Source organism: Sciurus vulgaris (assembly GCF_902686455.1).
Source record: "Sciurus vulgaris genome assembly, chromosome: 5".
NCBI classification, from domain to species: Eukaryota; Metazoa; Chordata; class Mammalia; order Rodentia; family Sciuridae; genus Sciurus; species Sciurus vulgaris.
In genome coordinates this window covers 174,335,809-174,360,687 of record NC_136465.1, presented here as the reverse complement: position 1 = coordinate 174,360,687, position 24,879 = coordinate 174,335,809, and the positions used below count along the sequence as shown (strand labels likewise).

At 43.2% G+C, this 24,879-nt stretch overlaps 1 protein-coding gene across 1 annotated transcript in view; it reads right to left on the bottom strand.

The window, feature by feature from the left end:
* The window catches only part of MEI1 (meiotic double-stranded break formation protein 1), a gene marked incomplete at its 5' end in the record, with an annotated part of 75,226 nt that overhangs the window by 5,099 nt on the left and 45,248 nt on the right, over positions 1–24,879 (bottom strand). Inside the window, 9 exons of the mRNA XM_079141212.1 lie at positions 1,851–2,026; positions 2,214–2,295; positions 4,637–4,821; positions 5,097–5,207; positions 6,976–7,080; positions 8,552–8,717; positions 17,014–17,289; positions 20,966–21,113; positions 22,319–22,487. Coding sequence (XP_078997338.1) covers positions 1,851–2,026; positions 2,214–2,295; positions 4,637–4,821; positions 5,097–5,207; positions 6,976–7,080; positions 8,552–8,717; positions 17,014–17,289; positions 20,966–21,113; positions 22,319–22,487 — 1,418 coding nt within the window. The remainder of the gene's footprint in view (positions 1–1,850; positions 2,027–2,213; positions 2,296–4,636; positions 4,822–5,096; positions 5,208–6,975; positions 7,081–8,551; positions 8,718–17,013; positions 17,290–20,965; positions 21,114–22,318; positions 22,488–24,879) is intronic.

The window sequence follows — 24,879 nt, the reverse complement described above, 5'->3', positions numbered from 1 at the left end:
AATTCTTAACCTGACATCAGCATCTGCTCCAGTAGAAATGATCCTGAGATCATTTAAATCTATAGAACTAATTAGCTCCTGTATTTCCAATCTGATAACAACATGTTCCACTCCCACCCCAAGCAGAAAGACAAGTCTGAGTAGGAAGGAGATCTGCCTCTTCCTGCCTCTACCCTTTTCCCTTTACCCAATTTCGCCAGGGATGTAGCAGCTAGATTTGAATCAGAAGAAGGCCTGAAAGAACTCTGCCATGATTTGAATGTGTCTCCCAAATTTCATGTTGTGGAAACTTAATTCCCAAAGGCATTTGTTAATGGTATTTGAGAGGTGGGACTTTGGAGAGGTGATTAATTCATTCATTGGTAAATGGGTGACTGAGGGAATGTTTTATGTGTTTCCTACAATCTGTGAGTGCCTAAATGGCTAGAATCATGTCATGTTCATTTGTGTCCTCATTCATTTTTCATTCAACAAACAATATTTGATGCCAATTCTGTGCCAAGCTCTATGTTCTTATCATGTATAAGGGAATCATTTCCCCCTCCCTATTAGAGAAAAAGCATTTCTCTCACGGGCTCTCCTCACCTAAGGAGGGATTTATCTAACAGACAAGATACTAGCTTAACACCTACTGTGCCATCTAGGATTAAGGTATTAAACTCCTCCTCCCATAACTTAAAACTCTTAAGATTGTGGCCAGCTGGCTAAATGTCCATAATGCAGCAAGTTTTCTCTTCTGTGAGCCAGCTGGTCTGTCTAGGAGAAAGAATGGTTAAAAAGTTCATTTTGGATAGATATGATGAGGTATAGCAAAATGTTAATGGTAGAAACTAGGTGGTGGGTATTTTAAAACTCTTTTATCTTTGCTAAATGTTTGAAATTTTTCAACAAAACAAAACATTCTGACTAAAGTTCCAGCTATACTCATTTATTGGAAAATAAACCTGACAAATTGGTTCTCATCCAATTCCTAAATTCTTAACTAGTTTTGAACCCCCAAAAGGAAAAGGAGACACAAAGATGAACCAGACTCCATCCTGTCCTTGAGGCTCTCCCCCACATCCTGGTGGGGGAGACTGGTATGAAAAAGCTTAAAATAGAGAGCTGAGTGCTGTATCATGATAGATGTATGATTCCCGAAGAGCACTGGGCCTTGTGCATAGATGTGCTAGACAAGATTTGGGAAGCACAAACCCCACTCCTGGGACTCCCAACACCCTTCACAGGTCCTGACACTAACTGAGAGGCTCAGTATGTAATGGCTAGACAAATAATTATCTCCAAGGATCCTTTGAACTATAAAACGCAAACTTCTCTGAGGTGAACATCTGTGTTGCTTGCCCAGGATCCATTCCTTCTTCTTCTGGTAATAATTTTCTTTCAGGTTCAGTCCACGTAGGCTGTGCAGAGCTGACCATACACTCCAGCTCCAGGAGAAGGCACAGGCCAGGCCAACCAACATATCCTATGTCCTAGTCATGGTGATGGGAACACTACCCACACCAGGCTAATAAGACTCAATTCTAGAACCTTCTGGGAAAGAGAAAGTTTTCTTTCCATTGGGAGGATGTAAGCCTGGAGCTGCTGTTGCTCATCCTACCATCCTTTGAGGTTAAAGCTGACAGTGAGGAATGCAGAACCAAAAGGTGGAAGAAGAGTTCTGATGGCATTGTCTGAGGCTCTGAGACCCTGTTATGCCTGAAGCCAATAGTGACCCCTGGACTTCTCAGTAAGGAACAAATTTACAATCTCTTGAAAATACCAGGCTCTTTACAGGCACTACCCCTTCTTTTCGTTGCCCTGAGAGAAGCAGTTCCCACTGCCAGGAGCCCACTCAGCAAGGACCTTACCTGCACAAGGAGGTTCTGTAGTCCGATCACCAGAGTCAGCACTTGTGATGTTCCCAGGGGAGCTAGAACAGTATCTTCAGGAGCTGGTAGTGGCCAGGACCCTGAGGGTACCAGGGCCACCAAGGCAGAGGAAAAGTTTTGCTGCAGTGCTGTCCGCAGGAAACGTAAGATGGCAGCTGAAAGCAGGAGACTCCTCACCCCCAGTCCCTACCTCCTTTCCCATTTCCCACCCAACTGTCACAGGAGGGGAGACAATGCTGACAATGATAGTATGGAGTGATCTTAGGCTGGTCTGGGTGGATGGGCCTATCTCAGAATCTAGGGGAAAAGTTCTTTTTCTGTTGGAGACTCCAGGGCCCACACCTGACAGCAGTGCAGGCTTTTTCTTCGGAAAGCTGAGGGCCTTCAATAATTGGTCCAGTTCCACGGACAGTGTCTGGTGAACCTGGCAGAGAAGGGGGTAAAGGGCTAAGCCCCACGTTCTGGGAGCTTAGGCAGAAAACAGCCTGTACCCATACCCTTCCTAGCCCCCCAGCACCACATATATACTGACTGCACTGTAAGGGGACAGAGAAGGCCACTCAGAGTCCTCTCAGACTTACCAGTCACAGCTTCAGGAGTGTGAGGAAGAAAATCATGTCTGTACCTAAAGAACTAACTATTCTCCCAATTCTCCCCCATCTTCAATGGCCTCCTCCACCAGGGAGCCTTCCCTAGCTTTTTCTGTGGTTCTGTCTCTGGCTCTACCGCCACTCACCTAACTCAGAAGACTTGGAGTCAGACATGCCAAATCAAATCCTGCTCTGCCACTTGCTTCCTTTGTGGCCTTAGGCAAGTCACTGCACCTCTATCAGCCTGCCTCACTTTCTTCCTTTATGAAATGAAGACTACAACACCTGCATCACTCCCTTTAGAGCAACAGTGAGGAACCGTTGAGGATTAGCTCTGGGTGAACATGCACTGAATGTCACACTGTTCTCCTCAACCAGGACACCAGCTGCCTGAGGGCAAGAACTATGCTGCTTGGCTGTGTCACAGTTTGACACAAAGCAGTTGCAAAGCAGTTGCTTAAATATCTCTGTTGGGCTGGCTCAGTGGCAGAGCCCTTGTCTAACATGCAAAAGGCCATGAGTTCAATCCCCAGCACTGAAAAAAAAAAAAACAAACAAACTTAAAAATCTCTCTTGGCTGATGGTAGAAGTAGGTTCTAGGCAGAAGAATCAACCTGTGAAAAGGTATGGCAATACCATGCTAATATAAAAACTATAGGAGAACTCTATACTACTTGCTCAATTTTTTTATAAATCTATGTAAACTGTTCCTAAAATAAAGTTCTTTAAAAACAAATGAAGCTAAGTACAATGATGCATGTCTGTATTCCCAGAAACCTGGGAGGCTGAGGCAGGAGGATTGTAAATTTGAAACCAGCATCAGTAACTTAGTGAAGTCCTGCCTCAAAATAATAAATAAAAAGGGCTGGAGATGTAGCTCAGTGGTAAATGCCCTAGGTTCTGTTCCCAGTATAATTTAGAGATGTGGAAGAGCAGAGCTGACTGAGAAAAGAACACACACTTGACCAACTGACAGAAAAGAAGGGTGGAAATCACAAAAGGTAAGGTTGCAGAGGGCCAAGCCAAGAGGAGACAAAAAAGCTGCCAAAGGAGTCTGAAGAAAGTGAAGACAGAGTATGACAGGACATGCAAGGGAGGTTGAAGCTGCTGGCCAGGAGATGGGCAACAGGTCACATCAGTGGTGAGGACTGATGATCAGGTCAGGGCAGTGCAGCTCCTGAGGAACAGGTGATTGGCCAGGTATAAATTGAGGGCCAGGACAGAGCCAGGGACAAGGTGCAGGTCACAGGGAAAGAATCCTATCACAAATCAACCATATGCAACAATCTGCAAGGTCTGCCAAAGTGTAGATCTGCTGTAGCTGGTCACCACCCCATGAGCCAGGATGATTTTTGTCCAGGAGAAGCAGCCCACCTTGGGAAAATGCCTGAATGTGAAGCAGCAGTCAGGGGAGTTCTGTGATGACAAGACCCATGGGGGAGAGGCAGGGAGGAACAAAGGTGCTCTGTGGATATCCCCAGTGCTCTTCCATTGTCTGTATCACCTTCCTGATCACTAACGCAGACAGCTAACCACATGTGGCACTTCACATTTCAAGGTCATTGGCTGGCTCCCGGCTCCCTGTCCAATCTAACCAACTCCATTCACTCCCACATTCTAGTCTCAGAGAGCACCTCACTTCTCTCCAAATACAGACCCCATTCCCTAAATTTGTGCAGCTTCATATCTTTTCTCACAGGGGTTCTCTACCCAGAGTGCCTTTTCCCAGTACAGTCTTACTTACTTTGAGGCTTTGTTTAGACTACAAGTTCCCTAAGGGTAGCGAAAATGTTGTATTCCTTTTTTATTCTTCTTGTTCTAAGAATACAGCTTGACATGTAGATGATTCATGTGCGTTAAAAGGATTAATTTAGGGCTGGGGAGATAGCTCAGTCGGTAGAGTGCTTGCCTTGCATGCACAAGGCCCTGGGTTTGATCCCCAGCACCGCAAAAAAAAAAAAAAAAAAAAAAAAAGGATTAATTTAAATCAACTTGGCAACAACTGTGGGATGTTTTGTACTACTTTGTAGGTAAAGAAACAAACTCAGAAATAGTTAAGTATCTTACCAAGTTCACACAATTGATAAGTCATTGAGTTGGGGCCAGAATTCAGAATTTTCATTACTTCTTTGAAGTGCCATCGCATGCTTTAAAGTTGTAGAGTGAGAGACTAACCTGCAAACTGCCATTGTGCTGCTGGGCAGAAAAGGAGGCAGTGAGCAGCCAGGCAGAGCAGAGCAGTGCAGTCCTGGGAGAGCTTGCCTCTGCCCAGGTGGGAGAGCCTATTTCTGTCCAGGTTAGTGCCAGCATCTTCTCTAGAAGCTCCACCAGAGCCGTGGTGCTCAAGAGCACTGCAGCAGCTGTAGGGGAGGGGCAGGGCAAGGACCACATGTTACACAGGGGCAACAGGTGCTCAGCACCTAATGGGGCTTCAAGCATACAAAACAAACAAAAGAATTAGCATGAGGCCCTAAAGAATCCCAGAATCACTGAAAACCACAGGTTCTCAGAACCTTAGAGGACCTATGACCAGCAGCCACACATACACCTCTGGTTATTTTTTAAGCAAAAAAATTGAGGGCCACAAACTGCCCAGCACCCTCCCTCTTCTCTGTCCCTGCCTGGGCCCCTGCACCTCTTTTCTGACTGCTGAGCGTGGTCTGATGCAGGCTCCAGTATAGGAAGTTGAAGGAGGGCTGCAGGATGTCCACGTCACTGGGGCTGCACTTCCCACACAGTTTGCTCACTGTAAGAGATGAGTCTCCAGTGGCCTACTGAGCAGCAGTCATGGCTTTAATGCACACCAGCAGTCACACTTCTCACAGATGAGAGCCCACAACTATTAATTTCAGACGTCAGTATTGGAGAGCAAGCACAAACTAAGTGTCCCTGGCATTACAGCCAATGGAAAGTGACAAGCCTGAAGGTATGTTCGCACCCTCCATCTGAACAAACTAGGGACACTGCCCACAGCTGCAGGTTAGCCAGAACAGACCATGCAAGTTGAGCTGGTCAAGGGCAACCTTTAACTGTGTGTATGCCATCACAAACTCCAGAATGCAAGGGTCTCTAAAGGTCATCCAGCCAACCTCCCACCTTAGCAGGAGTCCTTGCTACAAGAAACCATCTAGCCTCCCAATTCTCCTAGCAATGGAGCACACTGCCTTCCCATGGGAACTCTATAATAATCACGTGCAGTTCCTAGTTCTTGCCATATCCTCTCTTTCATATCACCTCCCTCTGGCTAACTCCTTAACTCTTAGTCAGCAATCAAGATTCAGCTCAAAGTTCACTTCCCAATAAATACCCTCTGTAATCTCTCCAGGCAAGATTAGGTGCCTCTTCTGCACTCCCCATCCCTTAACAGAGCAGATACTACACTGAAGAGTAGACATCCATTTCCCACTCCTCCTGGGAATTACCACTCCCTATCTCCCTACACCTTACTAAGTCCCTGTTTACTTTTCAGCAGCCATATTACATTCTGACTTCTAATTGGCTTGTGGTCAACCCAACAAGTAGGTCTCTCCCCACTGGTGTCTCCCCTGTGAACCACAATTCTTTCCTCCCAGTGCTCACAAATAGAAGTGCTCAGGATTACGGGTAAATAGCTACCACCATTTCACACGCAGATTTTAGCCTCTTACTCCTCTTTGTCAGAGGCCCTTTTGAAGGCTGATTTTTGCCACACACAGATCTCCCTCCAGCTTGAGGGTAGCCTTGGTCTGAAAGATGAGTAGTGATGGCCAGCACCAGGCAGAGACAGAGTCTGCAGCCATCTCCAAAGACCCTTTCTGAGCCTGACACTGATCATCTCTTGACAAGGACTAGGATCTGGCAGGAAAAGTGTCCCTTTCTCCCCAGAAGACCTGAGTCTACAGACATGGAAAAGAAGTCATTTTTCCATTAATTTCAAAGTTCTCTCAATGATTCTTCCTGCAGGTGCTGCCTATGAAGTAGTGACTATGCATGAACAGTGAAAGGTCCCAATGAGGACTGGAGTATGGGTAGGAAAGACACCTAGAGAACTGTGAGCTGGGTCATCCGAGCTGAGTAGGCTGTGTGAGGTGGAGAGCTTAGTACCAGGAAACATGAATCAACACAGACATTATCTGTTAAAGACATACTGTGTGCCAGCACTGTGTGGTGTTCGACATCTATCAGATCAGGTATTCCTATCTCAACATAAGGGCAGTACCGTTATCTTACCTAGGAGGAGCCTAGGTTTGGTACAGGGGAGGTGACTACCGAATGTCACATAGCTAGTGACTAAGCTGAAATGCAAGCCTGGGCCTTCCTTACTACAGTTTGTGCCTGTCACACACTGATTCTGGCTGTGGGTGGGAGTTTTCCAAACACTCCCTAAGAACAAGCAGAGGAATCCCCAAAAGGTCTCACTGCAAGATGCCCCTGGAGACAGACTGAGAAATGAAAGAACGGAAAGAGGACGAGAACACCAGCACAGTGTAGGTCTAGCCCTGGGCTCTCAGGCACTGTCCCAAGCAGGCAGGCACCTTGGTGAAGGAGTTTCATGGCCATGCTGTCCAGTTCCTGCGCTGATTTGTTCCTCAGCTGCACCAAAGAGAGGAGGCTCAGCAGCAGTGGCAGGTTCCCCGAGGCTGTTGAGAACACAAGGACTGGTCGGGAGCCGAGCTCAGATCATCTGAAGTCAGATACCTCTCCCTGCCAAAAACAGCCCTGAATCGGGGGCTGAATTCTCTATTTCCAAAGGATCAGGGGGGTTCTTGGGATTTGCCACTTCTTCCTTCTTCATGGGGACAGGGTAACTGATACACTGAGTGATAACTCTGAGTTGGTACCAGGAATTCATTATTTCACTTAATCCATTGTGAAGCAAATATTGTTATTTCTACTGTGCAGTTAAGAAATTAAGGCTCATAGTGGTTGGCTGGCTTCTCTTTAAGGTCCACAGCTAGGGAAAGGCAGGGTTCTGTGGTCTAAATGTTTGTGACCTTTAAAATTCCTATGTTGAAATCTTAATCCCCGGTGTAATGGTATTAGGAAGTGGAGCCTTTGGTAGGTGGCTATGCCATAAGGCAGAGCCATTGTGAATGGGATTAGAGGCCTTAGAAAAAGAAGTTCAAAGAGTTCCTTCCCTTGTGCCTTCTGCCATGTGAGAACACAGTAAGATGTCTATGAAGCAGGAAGTGGAGCCTCACCAGACACCAAGTCTGCCGGTAACTTGAGTTTAGACATCCCAGCTTTCAGAACTGTGAGGAATTAATTTATGTTCTTTCTAAGTCACTCACTGTCTATGGTATTCTCTTATAATGGCTGTAACAAACTGGTGGAGACACAGGGCCGGCCAGGACTTGAACTCAAATCTGAATTTTATGCCCAAGGCTTTTCCACTATAATTTCCACTAAATCTTGTAGTTCTTATGCAGTATTATCAGTTAGACATGTCTGGTTCTTCCTTGCAAAGGAAGGACTCAGCTCCTTCAAATGCCCTTAAATATACCTCCAAATTCCAGTTCTTAGCCAGGACTGGACCAAATAAGTCAAGGATCTTCTCCCACTTTGTCTTGATAGCTCAAAAATTTGGTTAAAAATATATAGTCTCTCTAAAAATAGGAAAAAAATCAAACCCATCAAACCCATCCCAATTTTCAGTATCTTCATACTATACCAAACATTGAGCTTCCTTGACTCCAGGGGTCCCACTCCAGATTTGGAAACTATCCTGGATCTCAATGGGAGCTTCCAACACATCACAGATCCAACCCCTTCCCAGGGCACTGCTGGCTCTCGATCTTCCCCCAGATTTCCCTCTTCTTCACTGGGTGCTGCCATTCTCGTGACAAACAGCTCTGAGCACATGCAGTGAAGGGTGGGGACATTCATGCACACATCAAACACACCCACCCAAGTTACACACAAGTGCACACACACGCACACACACACACACACACACACACACTAAACTTAGAATATTATGTCACACTGGCCTGACTTCTTTTACTGCAAAAGCCCTGATTCTCTCTCCTAAAGCACACCTTACCAAGACAGAGCTGCCCATTCCTCACTGGCCTTCAGGTTAAAACATACCTGAGGCACCTGCAGACTGACCTCCTGAGGGGGAGGCCCCATGCTCCACCAACAGGTGTTGCAGGATGAGCAAGAAGTGGCCTCGGATGAGACCATCCACTTGGACATCCTCATTCCTCTTCAGGAAGGTCCTCAGGATGATCAGTACCTTGCGGGCTGTGTCCACTGGACTGGAATAGAGGAGGTCCTGAGCAGGAGAGAAGGAAGCCAGAGTTCAATGGGCATCATGACCAGGGAAAGGTCATGACCAGGGAAAAGAAGAGCCAGGGGAGTACCCAGGATGACGTGTCACAAAGCTGGGTTAAGTCTTACTTAGTGCTGATTGTGTACCAAAAGCTCAACTGGGTGCACTGTCTCTTCATACCATCCTGAAAACAGACCCATCCTATTAAGTCCATCCCAAACAGGAGCAAATGAAGGCTCACAGAGATTACATGATTTGCCCAGGATCACTAAGTGGCTCAAAGGATGTGAATGTAGGTCTCCAGACTCCAAGCCCAATTTGCTGCTTTTCAGGATGCCTCCCTCCTGCAATGGAAGTATTAGGGTCAGGAAGATTTTGTTCTCAAACAAAGAACCTAAGCGTGCCTTAAGGGAGAGGGAGGAAAAAGGGATGGAGATGTCACCCCAAAGAAAGGATGGGCTGAGACAGATTCAGGGCACAGGGAGGAAGTGGGGACCAAGTCAGGCCCCTTTTCTGCCATGGTATCTGCTCATCCCTGTCCCAAGCTGTAAGGCCTTGAGTTCAGAAGATGAAAAAGGACACTGCTTTTTGTTTTGTTTTCAGAGTTATTTTATTGAGTGTATGTTAAAATGCACAACCGGTCAAAAGCTGCACCAGTAGCTGTCCTGCTGATAGCTCCTGGCACCTACCAGCCTAAAGCAGTCAATTCCTTTGGACAGGGTAACATGCCAGGACAGTTAGGAGTGGGTTCTGTGAATCCAAGGTCACACACAGACTTCCTCTGCAGAGAAGACAGCTCCTAACACACAGGGACATGGCTATAGGGCACCTTGCCAGACACATCCTGAAGTGCTGACCACTGGGGCAGGAAAGGAAGGGTGGGAACAAAGGGCATCTGGGCTTAGTTCTCATAGCTGCTGAAGAAACAACTATAATACTAATAGCAGCTGCTCAGTTAGGGCCTAATAGGTGCTGAGCTGTGCTTATACAGTAGCCGTATGTTTGTTTGTATGTTATATCCTCACAATAGTTAGATGTCATGGGGGCAGATTAATTAGTTTGTCTATCAAGAAAGTAGTAGAGGGCTAGTGTGTGGCTCAGTGGCACAGCATTTGCCTATCAAGTGTGAGGCACTGGGTTCCATCCTCAGCACCACATAACAAATAAAATAAAGGCATTTTGTCCATCTGCAACTTCAAAAAAAATTTTTTTTAAAAAGTAGTAGAGTTGTAAATTATACTACACATGAATTAATGAAAGGAAGGGATGAGATCTGCTTCACCTTTGTTGTCTGGTAGGGACACAGAAAACATCTTCAGGAGGAGATCACAAAATTGAAGAAAATCTAGATAATTTTATACAACTCTTTTACTTTACAAAGAATGAGACTAAAGTCTAGGTGAGGGATGATTAGCTGAAGGTCATGGGACCCAAGGCCAAACCAGTTTCCTGGTCCCTATTACAAGCCATCCCTGCCCCACTGTTACAGAGCTGGGCCCTCAGAAATCAGAGTTAATGAGCTGGGTGAAGTGGTGCTCGCCTGTAATTCCAGAGACTGAGGATTGCAAGTTTGCAGGAGGATTGCAAGTTTGAGGCTATCCTCAGCATCTCAGTGAGACCCTCAATAAGATCCTGCCTCAAAGTAAAAAAATAAAAAGGGCAGGAGGTGAAGAAATCTGAGTAAATGAATTTTATTTATTTATTTATTTATTTTAGAGAAAAGTCAGACAACACCCTTATTTGTTAGCAGCAGCCATATGGTAGCTTTTAAAAAAAAAAAAAATTTCAGGTGCAGAGCAGGGTCCCAGGATCTAGGAGGCTTCTAGGTGGAAGAGCCGCACAGAGACAGGCTTAGGGCGGAGCGAAGGTTCCAGGCCTGCGGGCAGATTCTCTGAGGAGGGGCAGCCTAAGGAGATTCATCTGCGAAGGGTGAGGCTCCCAGGCCCAGGAGATAGGGCTGGGCCCCTGGGAACTTTGCAGAGGAAGGCAGCCCAGCCCAGGCGGTAGCTGTAAATTGAGGGGAACCTCTAGGAGGAAACTGACCAGCGAGACCTCCCCACCGGGTGAGTCTTCCCTGCTGGGTGAGGTTTCCCCACAAGGACGGTAAAACCAGAGACTCAGGCCCAAACAGGCCTTGCCTCAGCCCGCAGCCTAGTTACCCTTTGGATGACCATTGGTCAACAAGTGGAGGCACCTCTGCCCACTAGCAGGGATTATACCCCACCTGAAGGCCACCACTCCTAGAGAGGCAGCTTCCTTGTGGAGCACCGCATTATCAACTTCCTCCAAGACTTCAGCCTACTGAAGGCTAAGAGGGGATATATATAGAAATCTTCAGGGACATTGTAAGTCAATAGAGGAAATCTGCAATATCTCAGCGGTCCACTGATACCTGAACAATATGAGAAAACAAGGAAAGAAAATGCTGCAAACAAATCTAGATGTTACATCAATAAAACCCAATGACAGCATGGCAGAAGAAATGACAGAAAAGGAGTTCAGAATGTACATAATTAAAATGATCAGAGAAGCAAACGATGAGATGAAAGAGCAAATGCAAGCATTGAATGATCGCACCAATCGACAGTTAAAAGAGCAAATACAGGAAGCAAAAGATCATTTCAATAGAGAGTTAGAGATATTGAAAAAAAAACAAACAGAAATCCTTGACATGAAGGAAACAATAAACCAAATTAAGAACTCCATAGAAAGCATATCCAATAGGATAGAACACCTGGAAGACAGAACCTCAGACATTGAAGACAAAATATTTAACCTTGAAAACAAAGTTGAACAAACAGAGAAGATGGTAAGAAATCATGAACAGAATCTACAAGAACTATGGGATATCATGAAAAGGCCAAATTTAAGAATTATTGGGATTGAGGAAGGCCTAGAGAAACAAGCCAAAGGAATGAACAATTTATTCAATGAAATAATATCAGAAAATTTCCCAAATCTGAAGAATGAAATGGAAAATCAAGTTCAAGAGGCTTATAGGACTCCAAATACACAAAATTACAACAGACCCACACCAAGGCACATTATAATGAAAATACCTAACATACAAAATAAAGACAGAATTTTAAAGGCTGTGAGAGAAAAGAACCAAATTACATTCGGGGGAAAACCAATACGCATATCAGCAGATTTTTCAATCCAGACCCTAAAAGCTAGAAGGGCCTGGAACAACATTTTTCAAGCCCTGAAAGAAAATGGATGCCAACCAAGAATCTTATACCCAGCAAAACTTACCTTCAAATTTGACGATGAAATAAAATCCTTCCATGATAAACAAAAGCTAAAATAATTTACAAAAAGAAAGCCAGCATTACAGAACATTCTCAGCAAAATATTCCATGAGGAAGAGATGAAAAACAAAGAAGCAAATCAGCAAAGGGAGGAATTATCCTAAAGGAATTGTCAAATAAAGGAAGAAACAAGTTGTGTCAAACAAATAAATAAACAAAATTTTAAAAATGAACCAAATGACCGGGAAACCAAATCATTTCTCTATAATAACCCTGAATGTTAATGGCCTGAATTCATCAATCAAAAGACATAGACTGGCAGACTGGATTAAAAAGAAAGATCCAACAATATGTTGCCTGCAAGAGACTCACCTCATAGAAAAAGATACCCATAGACTAAAGGTGAAAGGATGGGGAAAAACATACCATGCACATGGACTCAGCAAAAAAGCTGGAGTATCCATCCTCATTTCCGATAATGTGGATTTCAAGCCAAAGTTAGTCAGAAGGGATAAAAAAGGTCATTTCATACTGCTTAAGGGAAGCATAAATCAGCAAGATATAACAATCATAAATATCTATGCCCCAAACAGTGGCTCATCCATGTATGTCAAACAAATCCTTCTCAATTTCAGAAACCAAATAGACCACAACACAATAATACTAGGTGATTTTAACACGCCTCTCTCACCACTGGACAGATCTTCCAGACAAAAATTGAACAAAGAAACCATAGATCTCAATAACACAATCAATAATTTAGACTTAACGGACATTTATAGAATATACCATCCAACCAAGAGCGAATACACTTTCTTCTCAGCAGCACATGGATCCTTCTCTAAAATAGACCATAAAAAAAAAAAAATTTAAGATGTTGATAGGCCTTTATTTTATTCATTTATTTATATGTGGGGCTGAGAATCAAATCCAGTGCCTCACACATGCTAGGCAAGTGCTCTACCACTGAGTCACAAACCCAACCCCGCTAAGTAAATGAATTTTAAAGGTCCAAAGGGAAAGAGACTACTTGGTTCTTAGTGGCCACAGTGAATGCTGGGGAAAGATGTGTACACCACCATACCACACAGGTCTGTGGGAAGGTGCTGGGCGGAACCATTGCCCATTGTGCAGTCTTTGCTGCCCACAGTTATCCAGAACTTTCTTGGGACTGGACCTACCAGGGTGAGTTGGCCAAGCAAGAAACAAATAGAGCTTCTGTGACATCATTGTTTTTCACATCTAAACAACCTACATGAAGGACCACCCATTGATAACAGTGGCAATTAACAGCTTTGTTTTCAGCTGTTAATTACCCATCTCAAAAACAGAAATTGGTACCAACACATATTTTTAGACTCTTTTCCCCTCCTGTGGCTAGGAGCTGGGGAGAAATGGTATGAATTATATATTTGAACAGTCAACAGAGTTGTTCCTTACTGTTCTTTTTTACCACTGACATTACTAGGATCTAATTTAGTGAAAAGTCATTAGCTTTGGGCTCCAGTCACGACTGTGACCCTTATTAGCTATATGGCATTTTCAATCAGCCTCTCTGAGATGAACATTCTTTATCTCATTCAGAGTCATAACCAGCGATTAATGGCCCACTGCCTGCAGTATGCCATGAGTGTTCCTCCAGACCACTTCCTTCATCCTCAAGTTATTTCCATTTTACATGGGAGAAAACTGAGGCCCAGAGAAGCCTCTATCTTCATGATTGATTTCGCTTTCCTTGTAAGAGTCAGCTTAGTGTACTGGAAAGAACATTAGGAGTAAAATCTGGGTTTAATAATTTTTTTTTTCAGTACTGGGGACTGAATTCATAAGAGCTGTACCACTGAGCTACATCCCCAAGACCTGTTTTATTTTTCATTTTGAAACAGGGTCTCACTAAGTTGCCCAGGCTGGCCTAGAACTTGCAATACTCTGCCTCAGCATCCTGAACAGCTCTGATTCCAGGTGTGCATCCCTGTGCCCTGCTAATTTCAACTCTTTTGACCATGGGAAATCTCTCTAAATGTACTTCTTCATCTGTTTAAAAAGAAATACATTTTATATGTATTGTATTTGTATATATATTTATATTTTTATACATGCACATATATATTATCATTATATCTCTCAGAGGATCTAAATTCTTTTGGGGGTCAGAGGGAAAGACTTTGATCTGTCCAGAGACAGTTCAATGGGTCAGGAAATATTTATAAGTGCTTATTATGTGTGAGGAACTGACCTTGAATATGTCATCTGGCAAAGAAAACCTAATATCTTAGCTCTGTCCACTGATATTGTCCCTCGAGTCCCATCTTGCCCTCCTCCCCTATGTACTAAAGTTTTATTTTTAACCCATTCCTTCCAAGGAAGAATTTGGTCTAAAGCATGAGAATAGCCCCTGTCAAGTCAAAATATGTGTGACCTCACAAGACAATAGATCTCAGGGAAGGGAAAGCAAGATTTTAGTCTGAGTGGGGAGGTGCGTGTGTATGTGTGTGTGTGAATATAGACAGATACAGGCAACTAAGGATGTAGAGTAATAGCATAAAGGTGTTACTGTCACCAAAGTAACTCCAATGAAGAAAATCACGTTTGTAAATGAAAAGAGCATCAAAGGATCCCTAACTCTTCTCTATCAGGGGTGTGTGGTCCTCCTTGGACTAAGGATGCTGAGTGGGTAAAATGACATTGAGGGCAATGGTTCTAAATTGAGTGTCTCCCACACTGGCATCCAATAAGCAGTCTAGGACCTGTTACTAGCAATCTCTGACTAAATTCAAGTATAAAATGTACAAATAATTTAATTTTTTAAAATTATGTAAATTACAGACTGGGTATGACAGTGCTATTCCAGAGTCTGAGGCAGGAGAATGTCAAGTTAGAGGCCAGCCTAAGCAACTTAGTGAGACCCTGTATAAAAATAAAAAATAAAGGCTGGGTGCAATGGTGCATGCCTGTAATCGCAGTAGCTCAGAAGGCTGAGGCAGAAGGATCACGAGTTCAAAGCCAGCCTCATCAACTTAGCGAGGCCCTAAGTAACTCAATGAGACCTTGTCTTTAAATAAAATATAAAAAGGGTTGGAGATGTGGCTCAGTGGTTGAGCACCTCTGTGTTCAATCCCTGGTACCAAAAAAATAAATTAACTAATAAACAAAAAATAAAAATAAAAAGGGCTGGGATCAGGTGTGGTGGCATCCTGTCATCTGAGCAACTTGGGAGGCTGAGGCAGGACGATTGCAAGTCCAAGGCCAGCCTCAGCCACTCAGTGAGACCTATCTCAAAAATCAAATTTACAAAGGCTGGGAATGTAGCTCAGTAATAGAGCAACCCTAGGTTCAATCTCCAGTACTACAAAAATGAAAAAAAAAATTTTCTTCCCACGTTTTTTATTGGTGCATTACAGATATACATAATTATGGAATTTATTGTTACATATTCACACATACACACAATATAACAATATAATTTGGCCAATATTCCTCAGAACTTCCTCTCTCTCGCTCCCCTTCTCCCACTACCTGGTCCCTCCTTTCCTTTACTGAGCTCCCTTTTTTATGAGAGTCCTACCCCCACCACCACCTCTCTTTTCCTTTTTCCTCTCTAGGGTTCACATATGAGAGAAAACATATGACCCTTGACTTTCTGAGTTTGGCTTATGTCACTAAACATAATGGTCTCAAGTTCCATCTATTTTCCTGAAAATTACATAATTTCATTCTTCTTTATGGCTGAATAAAACTCCATTGTGTGTGTGTGTGTATGTGTGTGTGCATATAAACACAATGTGATACATATATATAATATTTTCTTTTTCCATTCTTTTGTTGATGGACACCTAGGCTGCTATAAACATGGGAACGTATGTATCACTATAGTATAATGGCTTTAATTCTTTAGGATAAATACCAAGGAATGCTATAGCTGAGTCACATGGTGGTTTCATGCCTAGTCTTCTGAGGAACCTCCATATTGATTTCCACAGTGATTATACTAATTTATAATCCTACCAACAATGTAAAAGCATTCCCTTTTGTTAACATCCTCTCCAGCATTTATTTTTGTTTGTATTCTTGATGATTGCCATTCTGACTGGTGTGAGATGAAATCTTAGTGTAGAGAAACAAAAAAAAAAAATTTTTAGCTGGGTACAGTGGCACGTGCCTATAATCCCAGTAATTCAGGAGGCTAAGGCAGGAGGATCACAAGTTTGAAGCCAGGCTCAGCAACTTAGCAAGACCCTGTTCTCAAACAATAAAAAGAGCTGGCAGTGTTGGTCAGTGGTAAAATGCTTCTGGGTTCAATCCCCAGTATCCACCCTGCCAAATTAGAAAGGGCTGGGGGCTGGGGATATAGCCCAATGATAGAGCATCCCTGGGTTCAATCTTCAGTGCTGGGGAGGGGACTGTATCATACACACATATACATGTACACTACAGCAGTTATCTCTATAAAATTATTCTCATTAATTCATTTTTGAATGTGTACTCGAGTGGAAGGAAAAACAGGTGGTGCTAAAGACAGTATGCTAAAAATTACACACAATAGACAATTTACCTTATCTAAAACTGATATACCTCATGGGGATTACAATAACATCTTGCATCATAAAACAAATGGGATTTCTGACAATTCTTTGTATGCTCAAGTGTGTTACACATGTAATATTATCATACAGGTTGAGACATGGAGGAAAAGAGAGCAACTCTGCCATCAGACATTTTGGTCTACATGCCCTCCTTTGACATTAAACCCTTATCAGAATCTGCTGGAGAGAGAGGACAAAGAAGTGAATGGAAAGGTGAGATCCACTTTTTTATAGTTAAGTCCCCTGGGGAGTAAAGCAGCATAGGCCTCTCAATGTGTAGACATCCATCAGACTTTGGAAAGGGTTTGGATTTACCAACTCCAGGCACCCACAAGCAGAAAGAGACTCACACTTGCATAGAGACAACGAAAAGTCCAGAAGTGGGCAGAAGCAGCTCAGTAAACCAGTTCCCAGAGACAGAAGTCCCATCATTTCTGAATGCAGAAATGAATGAGTGTCACCTACCAGCAAAATGAGCAGGATGCTAGGGCTGCTTCTGAGCATCTGGAATAGGGTTGCTAAGCTGGCAGGAAGGGTGGTTTGCCCAGGAGAAGGGATATCATCCAGTTCCTCATAGCTGCTCTCTTCCCAAAAGAACCAAAGTTCCAGGATTCGATGCCCAAATCTACTCATCAGTTCTGGATATGAAAGGAAGAACCTGAGCAGAAGGGGATGGTGGGTGTAGACCAGGTGCAGGTCTGAGATTCCCTCCAGGAATTTTCTGATTGCAATGACCATAGCCTGGGTCAAAAGAAAGAAAGGCGCTAAATACACTTTTCAGAGGACCTGAGACCCCAACATAGCCAAAACACGACTGGGGAAAATGTACTGGCATCTCAGTATTGCAGCAGGTCTTCAGTTGCTCATCCAAGGCACTCTGGGGAGGAAACCCCACAGTGCTTACTTTATATCAGTGGCTCTCATGGTATGTCTTCTGAGGATACAACATCACTTTTGTGGCATTCTTACCCAAAGTGCACAACCTAAATCTAATAATGAAGATACATCACAAAAATCCAAACCAAGTCTTATGAAATGACTGTTCTTCATGTTTTGTGTGTGTGTGTGTGTTGTTGTTGTTGTTGTTGTTTGTTTGTTTGTTTTTGTGCAGGAGATTGAATTCTGGGGCACTCTGCAACTGATTTAAATTCCCAGACTTTTTTATTCAGATAGGGTTTCCCTAAGTTGCTGTGGGTCTTGCTATGTTGCTGAGGCTGACCTTGAACTTGAGCTCCTCCTGTCTGGATCTCTTAAGTTGCTAGAATTACAAACATCCAGCCTATACTCAAAAAATGTCAAGGACATGCACTATTCCAAGGTGAAAAAGATTAAAGAAGAGACATGACAACTAAATGCAATGTAATTCCACACTGAATCTTGGACTAGGAAAAAATAGTTATAAAGAACATTATTGGTATAGAGAAATTTAGGGACTGAGTATGTAGCCCAGTGAATTTGATCCCCAGCACCACAAAAAAAAAAAAAAAAAAAAAAGGAAAAAGAAAAAGAAATTTGGTTATTGACTATAAATTAGCTAGTAATATTACATCCAATGTTAAGTTTCCTGATTTTGATCACTGTACTGTGGTTTCAGATATATAAAAAAAGAAAGTGCTCATCTTAATAAATACATGTTGAAGTATTTAATGGATAATAGGGCATATCTAAACTCATCTGAAAATTATTTTCAAATGGTTCAGAAAAAAAAGAATATGGGCATGAGATTGGAGGAAAAGAAAGAAAATGAAATGAGGCAAAATTGTGAAAATTGGTGAATCTGAGTAATGAACAGTCTTTGAACTATTCTTGCAACTTTTTTTTTTTTTCAGTACTAGGGTTGACCCCAGGTGTTCTACCACTTAAGTCACTTCCCCAGCTCTTTTTATTTTATATTTTATTTTGAGACAAGGTTTTGTTAGATATGAAAAATGAAAAATCCCAAAATAGTAAGGCCTGGGAAAAGGGAGTGAAAAAGAAAGCCATACATTGGTATCACTGATCCTTTCCCAATACATTCCTTCCCCATGACAAAACAAACCCTGGGGAGAAGGTGTCTATCAAACCTAGAATGACAGTCTCTGGGAAGAGATTTAAGCATTGATCTCTCCCAAAATAAATCCTTTCCAGATACTGACCATTGACCCCAGACCCCCCCATTGCCTAGTAAAAACAAAAAATCCAAATTACTCAGTGTTTAAACTGACACATTAATTAGTGAAACAGACCCCAAATTCCTGAGTGTCCAAACTAACGTGCTCACTAATTAAATCACCTCCCAGTATAACCTTAGTAAGCCCAGACTCCCCCTTTGACAGGTGGCTCATTTTCCACCAGGAGAGTGGTTCCACTGGAGGTGTAATCCTATTCCTGAATAAAAAGCTGAGATGATCCATGAAGTTTGTATCTGGCCCACTCCTTTTGCGCTAACAGCTAAATTGCCCAGGCAAGTCTTAAACTTGTGATCCTCCTGCCTCAGTTTCTTGAGTCACTGGGATTATAGGTGTTACTACCACTTGCAACTTGTTTTTAAGTGTGAAATTTTATCAAAACAAAGTCAAGGGGCTGGGGTTGTGGTTCTGTGGTAGAGCACTTGCCTAGCATGTGTAAGGCACTGGGTTCAATCCTCAGCACCACATATAAATAAGTAAAACAAAGGTCCATTGACAACTTAAAAAAAAAAAAAATCAATCCCAGTAGTTCGGGAGGAGGAGGCAGGAGGATCTCCAGTTCAAAGCCAGTCTCTCAACAAAAGTGAGGTGCTAAAGCAACTCAGTGAAATGCTATCTCTAAATAAAATACAAAATAGGGCTGATGATGTGGTTCAGAGGTTGAGTACTTGTGAGTTCAATCCCTGGTACCAAAAAAAAAAAAAAAAAAAAAAAGAAGAAAAAAAAATCAATTATAGCCAGGAGCAGTGGCACATGCCTATAATCCCAGATACCTGGGAGGCTAAAACAGAGGATCACAAGTTTGAGTCCAGTCTGAGTAACTTAGCAAGACACTGTCTCACAATAAAAAATAAAATAAAAAGGGATGGGGATTAGCTCAGTGGTAGAGCACCCTTGAGTTCAACCCCAATACCTCTCTCTGTTTCACATGCGTGCACACACACATACACACAAAGACTACTAGGTCTAGGTTGGATCATCAGGGCTAGATGCCTCCTTGAGTAGGTTCCCACTGGCCAAAGATAGGACAACTTAAGCCTCAAAAGGATAGTAACTACACATGATTAAAACTCATCAAATATTTTAAATTCTCAAGTGTATAGTGATACTAAAAACACCTTTTAGTAACACCTTTTAGTACGACTTTTTAGTAACACTTTCTAAAATTATTTTTGGAAGATATTAAGCAACCAACTCAGTTCTTTTAAACTGGTAATTAAAGGGAAAGAATGTGAACTGGGAGTGTCACTCAGTGACAGAGTGTGTGCTTAGCATGAGTGAAGTTCTGGTTTGATCCCAGTACCAGAAAAATTTTTTAGATTTTTTAAAATAGAAGAATCAAGCTTTAAACCTATGCTCCACTATATAATCTACCCCTCAGAATAACTATAAATAGTTGATGAAAGGAAGCTTTTTAAATACAAGTATTCCAATTAAAAATGAATAAAGAATGACAGAATCTTATCATTATCATTTGGCAATCCCTAGAGGTAATGGGTCTAAGCAATGATCATCAGTGCTGCAAGCATCACACAGAGAGGCAGCAGAATATCATATGCCCCGGCGTGCCACATTTGAAAGCCATGCCCTACACTCCAACTTACTGCTTCCATCCCAGTTAAACCAGGTCTGCTTATATCACATTTCCCCCAACAAATGTACTCAAAAAGAGGCAAAATTAACAGTCAATGGAGGAAGCATATTCGTAGGTTGAGACTGACTGAAAGGCATGGCCAATAGAAGCAATCTTCTATGAAACAAGTGATAGATTCAGTGAGGAAACAGACCCACACAACTACAGTCACCACTAAAGTGTTCAAGATCTGCCTGATTAATAATGATCAGAAATCTACTTTGTTTGATGAACTGTTTCCAGAAGGAGGCACAATATCTGGCAGCTCTCTCTTACACAAACCAGAGGTGGTACCAAAAGATACTTGGAGGTCAGTCAAGTCTGAGGTGAAGTCTTGGCTCCCGCGTGACTTAATTATGTGCCCTAGAGAAAATTACATTCACCTTCCTTTCCATTTTCTTATTTATAAAATGGAAACAATCATCTCCACCTCCCAGGAGAGAATTAGCTAACTTACATAGGTTAAATAGGTGTCAGGACCCTCTTCCTCTCCACTTCCCTAACACCTCACTCTCTCCCTCTATGCCACCGCCGATACATGTATTATCGGGTTTCTTAAGGAACTTTTGTGTAAAGAGGTGCAGGAGGAGAAGAACCCAGGCATTCTGGTCCATACCTCATCTAGTGCACTGTCCTTGTCCTGGCAGATTGCAATCAGATAAATGGAGGCTTTGAGGACCACTGGTGGGGGGTGCTCACCCTGGTCCTGCAGAGACAAGAGGAAGCTTTGCACAGCCACAAATAATTCTGCCTCTGAGACAAACCTGTTGACCAAGGAGAGCCTGAGTGAGAAAGGCAGAGATCCAGATCAGTGGGCTCTCCCATCCTCCCTGACTGCATCCTCCCTAAGCCCACTGCCCTGCCCTAGCATGCCCACTATGCTGCATGCACTTTCGAAGCACTGCCACACATACCACGTCACACGGTCCTATGCCTTGCGCAAGGCTCTTTTAGGGGCCACAGACTCCTTACTCACACTTGGAAGGCTATGTGTCTTACTGTTAAAGAGAAGGGTGATACTTCTGGGGTTCAGAAGGCCCTGCTTTGGCAGGCTGCCAACTTCTCTCTTCTTATATTTAACATTAAACAGTGATGTGTTCAATGGGTTGTCTTCTGTAGTGGATGGGGAGGGGTGTATGCTTATACATACAAGGCAAATGGTAAGGTGATGTTTTGTTTTGTTTTTTGCTTCATTTTGAGAAGGGGTCTTGCTACCTTGCCTAGGCTGGTCTCATACTCCTGGAGGCAAGTGATCTCCTATCTCAGCCTCCCAAGTACTGGGACTACAAGCATATGCTGCAGTGCTGGCTTTGACTTAATGGACAAGGGTTTTACTTTGGAGGAATGGAAATGTCTTGGAACTAGGTGGGGTAGTGATTGAACAACACTGTGAGCATGCTATATGCCACTGATTGTTCCCTTTGAATGGATTTGATATTGTATAAATTTCACTTGGATAAATTATCTTCTTAAAATCTTAATACTAGTCACTTGATTTTTAAAATTTGATAAATTAGATAGTAATTTTATTTATTTATTTATTTATCTATGGACACAATACCTTTATTTTATTCATTTTTTAAATGTGGTGCTGCAGATCAAACCCAGTGCCTCACACATGCTAGGTAAGCATTCTACCAATGAGCTAAACCCCAGCCCTGAATAGAAATTCTTAAAACAAAAGTAAACCATTGCAGGTTTTTTCTGCATAAGTAACACCCTCAAGGATACCAAAGAACACACATGAGCATTCTAAGCCTCTGTCTCTCAGCACCATGTCTACTGACTAATCTTAACCCCTTCCCAAGATATGAGCCTCTCAGGAATGCAACCCGTTTCTCACTATCCCTGTGTTCCAGTGTTCAGTTCTAAGCTTAAAGAGGACACTGTGGAAATATTCACTGAACTGAACTGGGCTGCAGACAGAAGTCCCAGGACCCACCACCAGCCACAAGCCCTGAGGACTGACCTGTCCTCGTGGATGTAGGCCAGGTAGAAGAGGAGCAGGATGCAGTACTGTCTCTGGCGAGCAACTCCCTCCACATACTGACGATCAGACAGGAAGGCAAGGCTTTCAGGGCTCCTGCTGCTTATCTGGGGCAACCCAAGCTGCAGGAGCTCAGACACTGCAGAGAGCTCTTCAAGGGAACAGGCAAGGGAAGGCCACACAGAGAACACAGGAGAACAGGTAATGAGCACATGCGAACTACTACATGCAGAATACTATGAATCAGAGGTTTCTCTTCTTTGATACACCTTTAAGCCTGCAGGAGAGATTAAAGTTCACATGTGGAAGGTCATGGATACATCTCAAAAATGCTACATGGGTTCATTCATTCATTTAACATACGATCACTGAGCAGATACTACAGATCAAGCTGTGAGACCCAGACCCTACCTCCAGGAGCTGGTGAGAAGAGATAATTAATTGCAGGGCAAGTGGTCAGTGCCATATGTCAGTGTGGAGGAGGGAGCACCTCAGACTGGTGTGAGGAAGGCAAACTCAAAGAGGAGGGAACTGTGGATGAACAGAAAACAGGCAGAGAGAAGAAAATCTGAGAGAGAGGAAGGTGTTTGGAGGATTGGACTTATGAGAAGGACATATTTTGTTTCCCCACAGTGTGAACGGGCAATAAGTGAAGAGACGAGGGTGTCAGGAGCTATGGAATTACATGATACAATTTTGGGGGGAGAGGTACCAAGGACTGAACACAGGGGCACTTAACCACTGAGCCACATCCCCAGTCCTTTCTATTTTTTATTTTAAGACAAGGTCTCGCTGATTTGCTTAGGGCAAATTGCCAGAGGCTGGCCTTGAACTTGCAATCCTCCTGCCACAGCCTCCCGAATCACTGAGATTACAGGCATGTGTCAATACACCAGGCTTATGTGATACAATTCACAGTTAGACTGTAAAAGACCTTGAATGTTGCTTAAAGAATTTGGATTTTATGCCAGGCTCAGTGACACATGCTTGTAATTCCAGCTATGTGGGAGGCTGAGGTGATCTTCCTGCCTTAGCCTCCTGGGTAGCTGAATTGCAGGCATACACCATAGTGCCCAGCACTATGGTTTTTGGTTTTTTACTTGTAGACAAACACAATACCTTTAAGTAATTAATTTTTTAGTTGTCAATGGATCTTTTATGTTATTTATTTGTATGTGATGCTGAGTATGGAGCCCAGGGTCTCACACAGGCCAGGCAAGTGCTCTACCACTGAGCCACAACTTAAGCCACTATTTTATTTATTTATGTGGTGCTGAGGATGGAACCCAAGGCCTCACACGTGAGGCAAGTGCTCTACCACTGAGCTACAACCCCAGCCCCCTAGATTTCTTATAAACCCACTGCTCCATAAAACAAAGGATATTTTAATAGAAAAGAGCCTCAGAACTTAAAATTTGAATAAAGTCAACTTTATGAAAAATTTACCATATCACCTTTATCTTCCATTTTACCATTTTACAGACTGTGGTGTGGGGATTGCAGTGGAAGATCAGGAGAGATAAGATGCTAAAACTTGGCAGGTAGATTCTTCCAGCATCAAATGCAGACTGGTTGGAGAATGAGAGCCTAGAAGCAGGAACTCAAGCTGGAGGTCAACTCAAATAGTCCTTCTTGACAAGGTAGTAGACCCTGGGCAAGTGGAGGGGGAACACAGCAATTTGGTAGCAGAGTCAGATCAGGTTTCCTGATTCCAGGTTCAGTGCTTTTGTTCACCAAAGCAAACCATGATTAATATGGTAATAATGAAATGAATGTCCCTCAGCCTGGTGCATCCACCTGCCCTTTCTCCTGATTACACATAAGAAAGAAGTAGTCTGCATGCCAGTGAGGTCTGCTGCTCTTCCTGGCACTCTGGAATCTGAGGAGATGTGTGTGCAGATTTGAGGAACTCCTCCTGTTTGGAGAAGCAAGGGAACTGTCAGCAGCTGTGTGGTTGGCTGTGGTAAGCACAAGACGCCCTTGGGATCCTGCCAACATGTCTCAGGCTACCACAGCAGAGTCAAGGTGCTTTTCTCTCTGCAGGTCAGACCACACCTGAACAGACAGCCTGTTAGACCCTGCCATGAGAAGTGTAGGGTATGGTGTGGAAAGCAGAAGCCAAGCATGTTGGAAGTAATGGAAATGCTCACCTGGGCTCCTGTTTCTCTCATCACAGTGTCTGAGAAAGATAAGAGAGGGAGATTTGGAGAGTAGTTAATGACCCAGAATCTGCATAAATGTATAAAGAGGAAATATGGCTGGGCATAGTGGCCCTACCTATAATCCCAACTACTTGGGGAGGTTGAGGCAGGAGGATCACAAGTTTGAGTCCACCCTTGGCAACTCAGCAAGACCTTGTGTCTCAAAATAAAATAAAAGGGTTGGGGACATAGCTGGGGTAGGGTTGGGGTAGAACACTTGCCTAGCATGTGTGAGTCCCTGGGTTCCATTCACAGGATTGCCAAAAAAGATGAAGAAAGGAAGAAAAAAAAGAGAGACAAAATATATTAGGCTAGCAAAAGTCTAACCCACAAAGAAGGTAT